The 16,519-nt window shown below is 39.3% G+C and overlaps 1 protein-coding gene across 1 annotated transcript in view; it reads left to right on the top strand.

The window, feature by feature from the left end:
- Nucleotides 1-1,085: 1,085 nt before the first annotated feature.
- Nucleotides 1,086-16,519, top strand: part of BCKDHB (branched chain keto acid dehydrogenase E1 subunit beta) — a 157,972-nt gene continuing 142,538 nt past the window's right edge. Inside the window, exon 1 of the mRNA XM_020975510.2 lies at nt 1,086-1,361. Within this exon, the coding sequence (XP_020831169.1) occupies nt 1,160-1,361 (202 nt within the window). The 5' untranslated portion in view covers nt 1,086-1,159. The remainder of the gene's footprint in view (nt 1,362-16,519) is intronic.

The following is a 16,519-nucleotide window of genomic DNA, read 5'->3' as shown; positions in this document are numbered from 1 at the left end:
TCCCTTCTTCCTAGTGTTTGAGGACCTGTTGGTATAGGGAGGGGCAAACAGGTCTAGGGATCATTTTAGTTCCCTTTTCTTCTTTTTCACCTTTAACTTCAGGGGCAGCAAGGTGGTACAGTGGGTAGCGCACCGGCCCTAAAGTCCGCAGGGCCTGAATTCAAATCTGGTCTCAAACATTTATTAACTGTGTGACCCTGGCCAAGTCACTTAACCTCATTGACTTCCCGAAACAAAAACAAACAAAAAAATCTTTATCTTCCTTTCCCTTTTTTGCATTTAGTGGCTAACATTTCTTTTTAGAATTAGTCTGTCACAACACATTCTCCATTCATTGGTAAAGTCCTAATGACCTAGGACAGTACCATTTTGACTTAATTTTTGGACACTGCACAGCCTCATCTAAGTGAAGCTCTTGAGACAAGATTTGCTAAATCCTTTAAAACATTGACTCCATTAGGTTCCTGGAGTGCTAACATTCATTTAAGATTTGCGGAAGGAAAATGTTATTTGGCTAAACTAAATCCAGAAAAGACGGGGGTGGGTGGGTGGGTGGGTGGAATCAAACTATTTAACATAAATGAAGGCACTAATTAAGGGGCGGGATAGCACTCTCCGGATTTAGACGAACGTGGTGACCATTCTTCAGAAACTGATAACTCCAAAAGAGTAACACAGCTACTTTTTACAAAGTTCATTTCTAAACTGAACGACAACAGGTGGCATGAACTAGTAGACAAGAGGTTAAAAAGTGGAATAAAGGCGTTAGGTTAAAAAGCTGCTCCTTCCCTTCAAAAAAAAATACATGGTAGGTTGTACTAGAAAAATCGTAGTTGTGCTAGACCAGGTCCAGATCATAGCCAAGCCCAGGGACGTCTAAAGCGGAGTTCAGAGCAGCGACCTTACTAGCCCCGCCTCCAACACCGTTCTTCCTCCCTTTTCCTAGTACGCATGCCCACTCTTCAACAAAACTCGCCCAGATTTCTTCCGTGCCCTGTCCCCGCCCCCGAATCCCGAGCTGCGATTGGCCCGTCTCACGTGACCGTCCTGTCGGCCTAGCCAATCGAGGTGTCTCCTCCGTCCCTCCTCCCTACCCCACATCCCGGCAGCGTGTACTCGGCCGTACCTCCAGACAGCCTTAGGCTGGTGGTACCAGAGGATGGCGGCGGCGGCGGTGGCTTCGACCGCGCGGTGGGGGCGAGTTCGGGCCGGCGTCATGGAGGCAGCCAGGCTCCGTTGCCAGCGGGGAGGCTCTCGCCTCGGGCGGCTCTCCGTTCTGCCTTCGGCAGCCGGGGATGTGGCCCAGTGGCGGCATGTGGCTCACTTCACCTTTCATCCGGACCCGGAGAACAGGCAGTATGGTGAGCTGGCCGGCCTCGGGTCCTAAGCCGGACGCTCCTGGGGGCGGGGGCCGCTTCCAGCCCTCTCTCGGTCTCTGTGCATTTCCAGCGGGTCAGCCCCTCGGTCCCTACCCTTGTCTCTCTGCCTTTCTCCTTCTTCTTCCCTTCCTCTCTGTCTCTCCCTTTCTCCTTTCTCTCTCCCTCCTCTTTTCTGTCTGTGCCTCTCTGCTTCTGTCTTGGTGTGTCTGCCTCTCTGTGTCTCTCCCTCCTTCTCTCTGACACTGTCTCTCCTTCTGTCTCTTTCTCTTCCTCCTTCCCTCTCACTGTCTTTTCTTTCTTTTCTCTCTGTCTCTGTTTCTCTTTCTCTCTCTCCTTCTAAGTCATTCTCTCCGGCCTGTCCCTCTCCCCCTGACACTCTCCTTTTCTCCTCCTCTTTTCGTGTCCTCTTCCCTTCCCTATTTCATAGGCTCTTAGATATCCAGTCCACTTCCCCCCCTCCTTTTACAGATGAGGAACCTCATCTTCAACATAGAAGAGCAAAGACTTTGCCCAAGATCACCCAGGTAATAAGGGATGCAAAGCATGATCCAATTATTAGAAAGACTAATGAAGACTCTTCTAAGGTAGAGGTAATATAATAATATACTGCTGAGGTAATCTAATAGTGACTTTATAGGTCAAAGAAGAAAATAATTCTTCAGAAGAAGCTGCTGATAACACTGATTACATTTCCTAAAGGACAGAGTCAGGATTCAACCACAAATCCTTTGATTCCCTGCTCTTGGTATTAATGCCTCAAGACTGTTCTCACCAGCCTGTTTTCAGACCCCATGAAAGACGCAGTAACACCACCTAGGCCTATTAAAGTGGGAATGAAAGGTGCTTTGGTGGTTGAAAGCCTAAGGGTTTACTCTTCTTTCTTATGTTGCTTCCTTGCTTTTGTCGGTTCTATTACCCTTTCACTATTTTGTGTCATAGTTCCAGGTCAGAAAGGAGTGCCTTTGCTTAGTCACAAGGGAAAAACATGCCTCATGGTATTGCTATAACTTTCTACAGAATTCTCCCTAACTAGCTGTAGACTAATAAAAGCAAGGAAAACCTTTGATAAGCCAGAGAAAGTAGATGCACAGTATATAATGATTTTCCCAGGGTTACAGAATAAGCCTTTACTGGAATTGATAGATTTGACCAAATGCTTTAATTTCAGTGGAAAATGAAAATCTAGCACTGTGGAGTGGTCTGAATAACAGAATGGGTAATGATTTGATGTTCAGTACCTAAACTTCTGCAATAATAATGACTTATACAGAAGACAATATACCTTACAAAGCACTTTTCACATATTCTTATTTTATCCTGATAGCAAGTAGGTAGTACAAGAATTGTCTTACTTTAGAAGGCAGAGCTGGGACTTGAACATCAGGTTCTCTGATTCCAAATGAACTGTTCTTTACACCATACTACACTTCCATTACAGTGATTGATGGATTGTTTTACTTTTCTCCTCTTAAAAATTTAAATATATAGTTATACAGTTTATGAGAAACAAAATCTTCTGCTTAGGGAGATAACTTATATTTTAACCATATAACATTTTCTTGCACAAGAGGTCAGACTCTTTTGATGTTCCTACTGGAGGAGGGATTCTTAACCTGGGATCTCTGGGTTTGTGTAAAAAAACATTTTGATAACTGCATTTCAGTATTATTTCTTTCTTTTGTGATTCTGTGGATTTTATTTTATGGATTTAAAAACATGATTCTGAAAAGTGGTTGGTAGGTTTCACTAAATTGCCAAAGGGTCCATAACACACACACACAAGTTAAGATCTCCTTTCTCAGAGGAACATCAAGATCAAATCATTTAGTGTTTTTTGAAAAATTAACCAAATTTATTCCAGTTTTCTGAGTTACATGTTCTAATTAACACTCTTATAACCAATAGGAAGAGCCCTAAATTACTCATTTAAAGCAAAGCAACCAATGACTAAAAATAATTATGAAAAAATTGCATTGGTCCACCTCTTTTCTATCTTTGTAGTGATATCACTGTAAGCATGAGGACATTATCTTAAATGGAGAACAAATTATAATTATATAATTATAATAATAGTACTCACAATTCATTTTGTTGACATTTTAAAAGAAAATTTACTTCTAAGCAAAAAATCATTTTTAAAAAGCCGTTTAATTCTGTCGTAGGATGATGTTGAACTGCTTCTGATCTTGGGTGGGATATAGATACCAGTCATGTGAAAGATCTTCACTTTTATAAACTGCAATATCTCAAGTTACTACAAGACTTTGTAGTAAGAATAGGAGATGTCAGATATTTCCCTCTTGATTATAAAGTTGAACTTAGCAATTTTGAGTGAGTTTTTAGCATGAGGGCCTAACTGGGTAATTTGATTCCTTATACTCCTGTCTAGAACTAAGGAGTAGTGGTAATTGCAGTCATATTAGAGAAGATTGAGAACCTTTTCCTTCTCGTTGGGATGTTGCAGTAAGTGTACATTCTTACAACAGTTTTTTAAAACAGTTGTTTCAACAGTTTTTCTCTATAAGGTATGGTGCTTTGGGGAGTGAGGGTACTATTTTTCTTACTGGTGTTGTTCCCTCTAAGTTTCCATTTTATTTTACCTGGGAGCATCAGGGTGTGGCTTGCCATTTTGGTAATCATGGTAACTTCCCTCTTCTTTAGTTCAGATTGTCAGAATAGCTCATGCATCACTGGACCTTGCTATTTGCTTTGCCATTACAGTCTTAGGATTTGTGGGCCTCTTCACTTGCAGTTGAACTCTGTCTTTGTGTTGTCTTTTTTTTTTTTTTCAGCCGAAGACAAGGTTTATTAGAACATCTGTCATATTGGGCAGACCCTTAAGGAGTCTTAACATTAATAAGCTATTGGCTAGATTACAAGAATCTGAGCAGTGGCTAGATTTTAAGAATCTAAGGCTTTGTTTGGCTAGATTATAAGAATCTGAGCACCTTAATGGAGACAAAATGGATACAGAAAGACTGTGGGAGGGATCTAGGAGTGGCCAACTAGTTTGGGGTGACTGGAGGAGGGGTCTCAGGAAGATCTGAATGGGAGTGGCCAGTGAGCTTGGGTGAATGGAACTCCTGGGACATGGACCATGCGGCCAAGGGAGAATGTAGCCTAACTAGGATTAAATGTGGGAAATGGCCAGGGACCATAGGGAGGTAAGACAATTGAAGGTTAGACTAGGTTAAGGGTAACAGAATTGGGAGATTGGGTTTAGCCACAATGAAAGGCCAGTTGATGGGATTATAACCTAAGGGGAATGCCAGAGATTTGGCCATGTGGGAAAGTCCAGGGTTTTTCTTTTTTGGGGTCTAGATCCTATCTTCATCATTCCCCCCTCAAACAAATGGGACCCAAATTCTTTTGGGGTAAGGGGTAAAGGTCTTGGTTTCTGAAACTGCTTCCTGCTGGCAAGGAACATAGAGCTGTCCCTGCCTTGAGGGGGTCTCAAACAGGAGGTTGACTGAAACCAAGCACAAGCTGCATCCAGGGAAAGATGGGGGGACATTGGCTGGTACTCGCTGTTTGCTACCAACTGTGGGTGAATGGCCTGTAGTCTGGAAGACACAAATCTCGCTGAAAAGACTGCAGGGCCCAGATGTGGCAGGATAAAACAACCTTAGCTCTGTTTGGATAAAGATAATTCAGTTTTCCAGCCATGCAGTATCCAATCCACCTCATAACCAGACTCAGGAATAGCCAGGTGGGTAACATTCCTTTTCAAAGGAATATAATGGGGAAACTGAGCCAGGAGGATCCCATCTTAGACTGAGGCTAAAATTGTCCTTTCTGCTTTTCCTGGTGCTGACTTCTCACCAGTATCACATTCTCTATGAGTAGCTTGTGGCATTTCTCTCAGATGGTGGATTATTGATTATCTATGGATTATGATCCATCAAACAACTCAAAATAAATTCACCTGAGCTTTTACCTCAAACAGCAAGTTTCACTAATCACAGTTTAGGAAAAACTTTTCCAGGTTTTACATCTCAAACTTAAATTTGTCCTGGTGTAAAAAGCCAATCATTAGAGATTTCTATACACTTGCAAATTCTCAGCAAGCCATAACCTCAACAAGTTTTTTGGTTAGTTTAAACAGTAAGACAATAACCAACAGCCAAATTATTTTAGCAGTAATCAAATTATGAAAAGTTGCTTGACCTGATAGAAAAAGTTTTCCAATTTGAAACTTGAAACAAACCCATTACTAATCAGGTGACTTCAATTACTTTATATCTCATTAACAGTTAAAACTACAACTGTAAAAGAGCATGCTTACCCAAGTTCAGAGGATAGCTTCTTTACCTTGAGCAAGATATGCTGAATCTGGGTGATGTTTCCAGGCAAAGGCTGCCCCAGGGTCCAAGGCCATTGCCAGTGGGACCCCTGCTAAAGCCCCTCCACCCTCCTTCCTTTTTCACGTTGGGGAGGGCAAAATCAAAGGTGAGGGGTAAAGGGTGAAACTCTCTTCTCCTGTGAGAGGGGTTAACAGATACCCTCTTGAATCAAGGGAAGGGAGTGGGAGAAAGAGAGACCAGGGTTGTAAGCAGGAGTTTCAAAATTCCTTAATGATCAATCACAAAACGTTCAGAATCTGCCAAGATATTTTTAGCTGTTCTAACTTTTCCCTGTAATCCTCGTGAAGGAGAATTCAGGAGTTTAGAGGGAAGGAAGTAAGTAAGCCTCAGGGAACCAAAAAGCAATTGCAGTTTTACCCAATTCTCTAGTGCCAAGAGAATTGACAGAGTTGGGCACTTCCAGATAGGGCATCCGTCCTTGTCCTCTGTGCTGCAGAAGGTGTACCCAGGTCCCAGGCCTGGAACTGACCCAGTGGACCAAGAGCCTGAGAGTGTCAGGCCAAGTGATAGCCTCCTAACTGTCTGCCCAAAAAGCACCTCCAAGCCTTGGTGCTTGGAGATCAATGCCCAGCTGCAGAGCAAGAAAGGGCTGGGGGAGGCTTACATACCTTCCAGTCTTGGCTAGAAAAGAACTTGGGGTTAGGCAGTTTCCCCATATGGGCCACCAAAATGTTGAGGTTTAGGGGCTTAGGGGTGCTGGGACCCCCAAAATCACAACATGTGGGTCCTGTCTGAAATAATTCGATGCAAGCCTTCTTTCAGCCAAAGACAAGGTTTATTAGAATATCTGTCATATTGGGCAGACTCGTAAGGAGTCTGGACATTAATAAGCTATTGTCTAGTGGCTAGATTACAAGAACCTGAGTAGTGGCTACATTTTAAGAATCTAAGGCTTTGGCTAGATTATAAGAATCTGAGCCTCTTGTCTACTATGGATGTGTTTTGAATAACTGCACATGTGCAACCTATATTGAGTTGCTTGCCTTTTCAATGAGGGTGGGTGGGGAGGGAGGAAGAAAGAAAATTTGAAAGCTAAGGTTTTAAAAACATGTTTAAAAAAATGTTTTCACATGCTACTGGGAAATAAGAAATACAGAAAATGGGGTACAGAAGTCTATCCTGCTCTACAGGAAAATAGAAGGGGAAGGGGATAAGAGAAGGGGAGAGAGATAGAAGAGAGGACAGACTAGGGGAAGGGATATTCAGAATGCATGCCATCTTGGGGTGGGAGGAGGGGGGAGATGGAGTATAAATTTGGAATTCAAAAACTTGTGGAAATGAATGTTGAAAACTAAAAAAAAAAGAATCTGAGCCTCTTTGGGTTGTCTTCCTCAGTAATGGTGTGGGTTCTTTGAGAGCAGATACTGTCTCTCTCTTTTTTTTTGTATCCCTAATACTTAGTACAGTGCTTAATAAAAAAATTTTCATTTATTCAAATTCTTCATAGAATTCTTTCTTTTCCTCTATAATAGATGTTATTGTGTTAACTGCAGTTATATTCATGGTGGTCTTTTTTCCCCCAAATGCTCATCGTTAGTCTTATAGCATTAGATGACTTAGTGTCTCATGACATTGTTTCTTGTTGCCTTTGGATAACAAGAAAATCAACTCTGGTAAACTTTTTTTTTTCTTCTTCAGTGAGAACCTGTGAACCATGCTTCCATTCAGCCCCCAAGTTCTGGTTTCTTTAATAGTGAGATTAGCAAGACAGATGTGATTCATTTCTGTTACAGTTTGTCTTTTTATGGTCATTGGACAAAGATCCCACATTTAGAGCTGCAGCTGTTAAATTAATGTTTGTAAGTGGCTTAAAAACAATGTGATTCTTTGTATCTTCTGTTTCCTCATGTACCCCTGCTATTTTATTGGGAAGAATAGAAGAGGATTGCATAGGACTAAAGGCATTTTATACTTTGTTTCATGGTTGTCATGACCAAAGTATTTATCACTAAGCCCCTCTGTACTTAGCTAACCTGGTTCTCAGAAAGTCAACACAGTTTTTGGATCCATACGTGGAGCCTTCCCAGCATAGTATAGTTATCACTTGCACAATATGACTTTCCCCATCATGGTTTCGATATATTGTGGGGTGGCATAAAAATTACTGTAAATGGGAATTTTGGGGAGTTTTGTGGAAGCCACAGAGGACATGCAAAGGCCAGTGGACAACAGAGAAAAAGTGTAGAAACTCAGAAATGATTAATCTGAATTTTATAATAAAGTACAGTAAACACCCTATAAAAGAAAAAGAAAAAAAATCAGACTTCTCCTCTGGTATGAAGGGAGGGCCAAAATTTTTTATGTGTATTTTCCAGATCATGGGGGTTCTGTACCCCTAGGCCCTGAGATTGTGGAAGGGATAACTGAACCTGTTTAAGTTTTCACTCTCTGGTACAGCCCTCTGCTTCATCCTGTGCAAGTGTTTTGCATATTGACCTTGCAAATTTATCCAAAGTGCTAGAAGCCTTCTTGGCTTTTTAATTGTTATGGATAAGAGCAAATTTTTTTCATATTGAAGAGGTTGGACTCTCTAAGGTCCCTTCCAGCTCTAGATGTGTGAATAACTGCATGAAACAGCATTAATAAGCCCATACTCTATCTCAAGCACTGGGGCTACAAATTCAAATACAAAGAGAGACATTCACTGTTCTCAAGAAATTTGTATCCCGGTAGGGCTGGACTCCCTACTCAGAGGAGTGTTGGCCAGGGAAGGATGAAGTCATAGGGATAGTGAGTGGAACCCTAGGCGATCAATATACCTGCCCCTTCCAGGAACAATAGTAATCTTGATTTGATTATAATTTCCAGAGTTAGAGGTGAAAAGTCTGGAAGGGTTGGTTTGCTTGGCACTGGCATGGCATGAAAAAGACAAAATCAGGTGGCTGGGACTGGCTAGATTTAGAGAGTTGTTATCTATTAGCATGGTCTTGGGATGGGAGTTCTAAGTCCAGACAGGAGGCTGCAGGGCATGAAGCATGGAAGAAAAATCTGTGATCCTAGGTAACCATTCCATCAAAGCCTTCTTTTTTTATTTTCCAAACTGATGAGCCCTGTTGTATTTAACTTACTTTTTCTTCGAGATTTCCTCTAATTTGTTCTGTACATATTCTGCATGTACATAGTTGTTTGTACTTTGTCTTCCCCATTAAAATGTGAGCTCCTTGAGGATAGGAATCATTTTTGTCTGTTGTCATGTCCCCAGCACTTAGCACAGTGCTTGCAATATAGTAAGTGTTTATAAATGCTTTTATACCTTATCTGTCTGCTAGCTGTTATAATCAGTTCAAGGACAAAGAGTATTATCTTATTTAAATGTCATTTCTTCCCCCTAGGGCTTTGTACTGTACTTTGCATAGAAGGTACTTGATGAATATTTGTTCATAGGATTGTAGAGTGAGGGTTGGGTAGGATTTTAGATATTATCAAATCTAATTCTTCCCATTTTGCAGATGATACACTGAGGCTGTGTAGTTAGCTGACTTGCCATGGTGTCCAGGTTTTCCCAGTTCCCAGATTCATTGCTCTTTCTAATACTCCGTGCTCCAGGTTAATGAATATGAACAGAAAGAGACCTGATGAGATTCTCTGCATTTCAGGGTAAAGACTGATAACATCTAAAAGCTCTCCCTTTCTTCTCTGCTATATGTTATTTAGCCTATATGTAGTGTATATTGTAGAGAATTTGGAAGGGTTTCTTCCTCAACAAGAACGGATAAAATTTGACATTACATTTCAATATGAACCAGGGACAAATTCCTACTTTTAAATGTCAAGAAATATCAAAATGTGCATTGTTCTGCCCTCCTTTCCCACACAACCTCCAAAACTATTTGCCCTACTTGTTACAGAGTCTTGTTATTAGAAATAAGCGACTATGAAGCCATTTTTGGTGCTGTTGCTTTGTAGCTAAAAGCAAATCAGTTGCATTCAAAGCCATTGATTCAGTTTTAGAAATTTAAGAACGGAGGATCAGCTGCACTTAGGGCTAATAGAAACACAATGAAATTTATCATTTGGAAGAGATATCGAAGATGAAGTTTAGAAGGGTCTGAAAAAAAGAAACAAGGTTTGGTTTAATACATTTTGATACTGAATGTCACAAAAAGGATAATATTGACAAGTAGGATCATAGGCTCAGATTAGGGTTAGAAGGGTCTTTAGAAATCATCTAGTTTAACTTTTTCATTTTAAAGATGAGAAAACAGGCCAACACAGGTTTAAGTCAAAGAAGGAAAAAGTAGTAGAGCTGTGATTTGAATCTGGTTTCTTTGAATCCATATCTAGTGTCCTTTCCACTACATTTATTATTAATATAAGATTCTTCAACTCTTAGGGACATGGCTTAACATGTAAAGTTGTCTTCAAGCCCAAGAATCCACTCTTTCCTTTTGTATTTAACAGAAACATTTTCATTCTTCTCAGACTCATCTAACAGTAGCTATTGATAGTCCTTCAAGCTGATTCTGCAGGGATGCTGGATAGGCATGTATCTTGCATGGGAGTGGGGGCAAATGCTTTTTTGACATTGATTTTTATCACAGAAGAGTTACTGGTTGTAGAGAATACTGGGTGAGGAGTGTAGTGTTGTTACTTAATAACAATGGAATTTGTGGTCGTGTTTAAAAAATCAGCCTTGAATGAACCACCTAATGTAATATGTATGTCAATTGGGCCATTTTGGACCCTTTGTGTTGGGATAGTTTTTTCTCAAAATTTTTGCCTTGGGCCTCACTAAGGGTCTTCTCTGGGAACATCAGAATTTGGCTAATAGGGAGTTCCACTTCTGGGACCCAAGATGGTGGAGTAAAAAGGTAGTCGCTTTCATTCTCCCCTATCAACCTCTGAAAACCCAGAAAATATCACCCCAGAAAAAAACCCTGGAACAGCTGAACTAGAAGAATGATGGGTAGCAGCAGTGCAGCAGCCCAGCAAATGGGTCTCCCAGTGCCTCAGCAAAAATAAGGGAGGCAGAACTGCAAGGGGCCCCAGGAAGATAAACACCCTGCACCACCCATCTAAAAGGAGCTGAAGAAAGCTAAAGGAAAGGAAAAGCAGGCAACCTAGAATTGCCTGAAAGTTCCAGCCTTGTTGACTCCAGAACACAAGGTAAGCTGCCAGAACCCTACAGCCTCTAATTACCAACATAAGAGGCCCCAGCACACAAAGCCAGTGACCAAGACCCAGGCTCCCAACACAAGAAGCTTGGGTCAGTGCTCTCTGCTCCCCAGCAGGAGAGCTCAATCTCTTTAAAGGCCAGGGAATAAAGAAACACTATGAGTAAAAAGAAATGTACCATAGATTCATATTATGAGAAGAGTGAAGATCAAGACAGAAATTCTGAAGAGGACAATATTGTCAACAAACCCACATCTGCAATGTCAAAAGGAAATATGAACTGGTCGGAAGCCCAAAAAGGCTTCTTAGAAGAGCTCAAGAAGGATTTTAAAAGTCAAATGAGAGAGGTAGAAGAGTCCTTAAAAAATACAGTTGGCCAATTGGAAAAAAAAGCATGCTGAAGAAAACGAGTCCCTAAAATCATAATTGGCTAATTGAAGAAGGAAGTACAAAAACTAACAGAAGAAAACAATCTGTTAAAAACTAGAATTGAACAAATGGAAACTAATGACTTAATGAGAGAGCAAGAATCAGTCAAACAGAAACAAAAAAAATGAAAAAAATAGATAAAAACATAAAATACCTCATTGGTAAAACAACTGACCTGGAAAATTGATTCAGGAGAGACAATTTAAAAATTGTTGGACTACCTGAAAATCATGATGAGAAAAAGAGCCTGGACAGTATCTTTCAGGAAATCATAAAGGAAAACTGCCCTGAAGTCCTAGAACCAGAAGGTAAAATAACCATAGAAAGAATACACCACTCACCACCTGAAAGAGATCCCAAATTGAAGACGCCAAGGAATATAATAGCAAAATTCCAAAATTACGAGAGGAAAGAGAAGGTGCTGCAAACAGCCAGAAAGAAACAATTTAAATATCATGGAACCACTATAAGGATTACACAAAACAATTTAAATATCATGGAACCACAGTAAGGATTACACAGGATCTTGCAGCTTCTACATTAAAAGACCTTAGGGCGTGGAACATGATATTCCATAAGGACCTTGGATTGTAGTCAAGGTTCAACTACCCAGCAAAAATGAGCAGATTTTTCAAGGGAGGAGATAGATATTCAATGAAATAGGGGACTTCTAAACCTTCCTGATAAAAAAAAAAGAGCTCAACAAAAAATTGGATCTTCAAGTACAAGATTCAAGAAAGACATAAAAAGGTAAATGGGACAGAAAGATACAATATGTTGTTAATAAGGGCGGACTGTTTACATCCCTGCAAGGGAAGATGATACTTGCAGCTCTTCAGAACTGTATTGTTATTTCACCATGTTAAAGGAGTATACATAAAGGGGGTGGATATTAGTTGACTTTGATGTAATGATAAAAAAAATCTAATCAAGTGGATTAAATGGATCCAAGTAAGTGGATTAGTCTGATCTTAGAAAATGTACTGAGAAAGAAGGAGGCAGACAAAGGTAAATTACATTATAGGAAAAGACACAAAATCCTATTACAGCAGAGGGAAAGAAGGGGGGGTGAGCATTGTTTGAACCTTACTCTCATCAGATTTGGCTCAAGAAGGGAATAACATAATCAGTTAGGTATAGAAATCTAACTTGCCCTATAGGCAGTAGGAGGGAAAAAGGGGAAAGAAAAAGGAGGGGGGGGGAAAGAAGGGAGGGAAAAAGCAGTAAGGGTAAAGGGGAAGAAAAGGGAAAGGGATAATAGAAGCGAGGAGGGACTGAAGGAGGTGGTGGTCAAAAGCAAAACACTAGTGAAGGGGGGAAAGGAGAAAGGAGAAAGAAAAGCATAAACAGGGGGAAAAGGATGGAGAAAAAGACACAGATAGTAATCATAACTGTGAATGTGAATGAGATGAACTCTCCCATAAAATGGAAGCAGATAGCAGAATGGATTAAAAACCATAATCCTACAATATGTTGTTTACAGGAAACACATTTGAAAAAGAGTGACACATACAGGGTAAAGGTAAAAGGCTGGAGCAGAATATATTATGCTTTAGCTGAAGTGAAAAAAGCAGGGGTAGCAATCAAAAGAGATAAGGAAGGAAACTACATCCTGCTAAAAGGCACCATAGACAATGAAGTAATATCATTACTAAACATATATGTACCAAGTGGTATAGCATCCAGATTCTTAGAGGAGAAGTTCAGGGAGTTACAGGAAGAAATAGACAGCAAAACTATACTAGTGGGGACCTCAACCTCCCCTCTCTGAACTAGATAAATCTAAACACAAAATAAACAAGAAAGAAGTTAAGGAGGTGAATAGAACATTAGAAAAGTTAGGTATGATAGACCTCTGGAGAAAACTGAATGGGGATAGAAAGGAATATACTTTTTTCTCGGCAGTACATAGTACATACACAAAAATTGACCATGTACTAGGGCATAAAAACCTCACAATCCAATGCAGAAAGGCAGAAATATTAAATGCATCCTTTTCAGATCATGATGCAATAAAAATTATATGTAATAAAGGGCCATGGAAAGATAGACTAAAAAATAATTGGAAACTAAATAATCTAATCCTAAAAAATGATTGGGTCAAACAACAAATCATAGAAACAATCAATAATTTCATTCAAGAGAATGACAATAATGAGACAACATACCAAAACTTATGGGATGCAGCGAAAGCAGTTCTTAGGGAAGTTTTATATCTCTAAATGCTTACATAAATAAAATAGAAAAAGAGGAGATCAATGAATTGGGCATACAACTAAAAAAACTAGAAAAAGAACAAATTAAAAATCCTCAACTAAACACCAAATTAGAAATATTGAAAACCAAAGGAAAAATTAATAAAATTGAAATTAAGAAAACTATTGAACTAATAAATAAAACTAAGAGCTGGTTTTATGAAAAAACCAATAAAATAGATAAGCCTTTGGTTAATTTAATTAAAAAAAAGAAAGAAGAAAACCAAATTACTAGTATCAAGAATGAAAAGGGTGAAGCTACCACCAAGGAAGAGGAAATTAAAACAATAATTAGGAATTATTTTGCCAACTATATGCCAACAAATTTGACAATCTTAGTGAAATGGATACATATTTACAAAAATATAAATTGCCCAGATTAACAGAAGAGGAAGTAAAATACTTAAATAACCCCATCTTAGAAAAAGAAATTGAACAAGCCATTGATGAACTCCCTAGGAAAAAATCCCAGGGCCAGAGGGATTTACATGCAAATTCTATCAAACATTTAAAGAATTTGGCTAATAATGTCTATCTAAAAGAACTCTTTGCTCCTATGCAAGCACTCAGGTTAAGTAATGCAGGGAAAGTTTTATTTAATGCAGCAATTAAATGTAAAGGACCCATACCCCAATTTGTAATCCATTAAGGTATTCTCCCTTCTGTTAATTCCTACCTCCTACAGGTTGCTTTGATTTATAGTATCACCCTGAGCTGGAGAAATCCTCTCCCCATTTAGGAAAAGTTGCTAAATAATTAAGTTGCTCTTCCTTCCTGGTGAACCTCTCTCCCCGCAACCCTCCCTTTTTTAAGGAACTACAGACTAATGTGCCTCACAGTACTTGTGAAGAATTGGATTCTAGCTATTCTTTAGCATCATGGCTCCTATCTGTTCTATTCCCTCTTTTTTTCCCCCTTGGGGGTGTGCAGAAGGAGTGGTTTATGGACCTCTATTGCCAAGTGAACTGGACATTTAATGCTCTTCTACTTCCTCTTGCCAAGCTTCAGTCTCATGTTGTGATTCTGTCTGACTTCTTTTTGGGCATGCCACATGGATGTTCAGGCCTCCTTCTGGTCCTGGTGTGTGTCTCCAGTTCAATGGCATTCAGTATCTCTGTGTCAGTTTGTATTTGTATCTCTGGAATCTGTTTCTATCTGATGCTGTTCCTTCATTGTATGTAATTCTGTGGAGGGATTGCATGGATGCATAGATCTCTTTGTGAGGAGTTAGGTTGCTACCTTTGTCCTCTATTTTTGTGCCTGACCTCACTTTTTTCTTTAAGTTTTACAGTTTTATTGTCTTGTTTTCAGATTACAAATATTTCTAGACTATCCTCCTACCCTATGAAAGCTGTCTTATAACAAAGTGAAATAGTTACGTTAAACTATCACTAGTGACTTCATCCAAATGCATGCACATTCCACATCTGTAGCACTGCCCTCTCTATTTTTTTGTTTTTTAAAAAATGAACAGAAATCTATTTTCTTTCCCTCTCATGCTCTACTCCACAGGGGAGAAAAAGTTCATGAACCCCCTGAAATTTATCATGGATCCCCAAGGGACCACCTTTCCCCTCAAATCAAGAACTTCTGATTTATAGAAATCTTGAACAAGAAAAAGGTTAAATGGTTAAAATACAGTTTTGGATTAACATTCTACTCCCTCTAATTGAACAGTAGTCATTTAATCTCCTGCTTAGGTTACTTATTTCCTTCTTTGATCACTGCCTTCAAGAGCTAAAAAAAAAAAGGACAGTCAAAAAGCAACCAAAAGATAATCCCTTCTGAATGGGAAAGAAGTATAAACTCTAAAGGTATAAATTTTAAGTATAAAGAAGTACTTTTTGGTTACCACCCTTATTATATTTTCCAGAAGTCTTAGTGCTTTATTTTTGACCCTTTCCTAAAGTGAAGAGTCTAAAGAGGGCTTAGACTAGAGAAATATTTATTTATTAATATTTCAGTTGAAGGCTTTTATTATATTTCCACCATTTGATGTAGGGGGAGTTAGTGGTACAGTGGATAGAGTCTTAGCTTTGGAGTCAGGATGACGTGAGTTAGCATGTTATTTTAGACTTATCCTAGATATGTGACCTTGGGCAAATTACTTCACGGCTCTTAGCTTCACTTTCCACAGTTAAAATAGTTAAAACCTATTTACTATTATCTATGCTTGTTAGGATTAACTTCATATTAATAAGATTTATACTAATCAAAACATTTGATCAAACTTTATTAATCTGGAACTTGCAGTCATCTGATCAGACACCAATCCTTCTACAACCAACCAACCCAATTTCTGAAGGTCCTAGAAAGTGTGTCTTGTATTGGTGCTCATAAGAAGGTTCCTTCTTTGCCCAGCTAGTGGCCATGTGGCATTCTGGCAAATCTCTCTGTCAGTCAAGACTGCAAACCCAGAATTCAAACACAAGATGGGGGTGCGACAGCACTCAGACTGTTCTGGCTAAGGGTATTACAGATTACATCCAAGTTCTGATTGGTAATTGCTTACCTAAGCTTATGATGAAATCAAAACTAAGATTGCTAGCAAGTATTTATTAATTATTTACCAGATTTTGGGAGACATAGAGCATGAGTAGTTGTTTATTATGTTTAGAAGACACATAGATCATTAATAGTTTTTATGTGATTGCCAGACAGTTTACAAGTGCTTATCTTATTACAGAAGAACAACTTACACAATAACTACTTAGTTACAAAATAGAAGCTTGAAACAGAATTGCTTATCATACCTAAGGTAACATACTGTACTTTTCCCCCACTACAGGGATACCTGTACTAGCTACCTCCAAGGGCTATTTTATCAAATGAGATAATTCATGAAAAATACTTTAAAAATCTTAAAGCATTCTATAGAATAAGCTATTATTATTACAGTCTTTATTATTTTTAGGTCCTCTGCCATTGTCATTGCCTTCCTCTAAATGCCCTCCAATTCATCAGCATCTTTCCTGAA

Source organism: Phascolarctos cinereus, unplaced genomic scaffold, assembly GCF_003287225.1.
Source record: "Phascolarctos cinereus isolate Bilbo 61053 unplaced genomic scaffold, phaCin_HiC Scaffold_5;HRSCAF=322, whole genome shotgun sequence".
In the NCBI taxonomy this organism is placed as follows: Eukaryota; Metazoa; Chordata; class Mammalia; order Diprotodontia; family Phascolarctidae; genus Phascolarctos; species Phascolarctos cinereus.
Note: the sequence above shows the minus strand (reverse complement) of the source record. Positions and strands in the feature narration are given on the sequence as shown.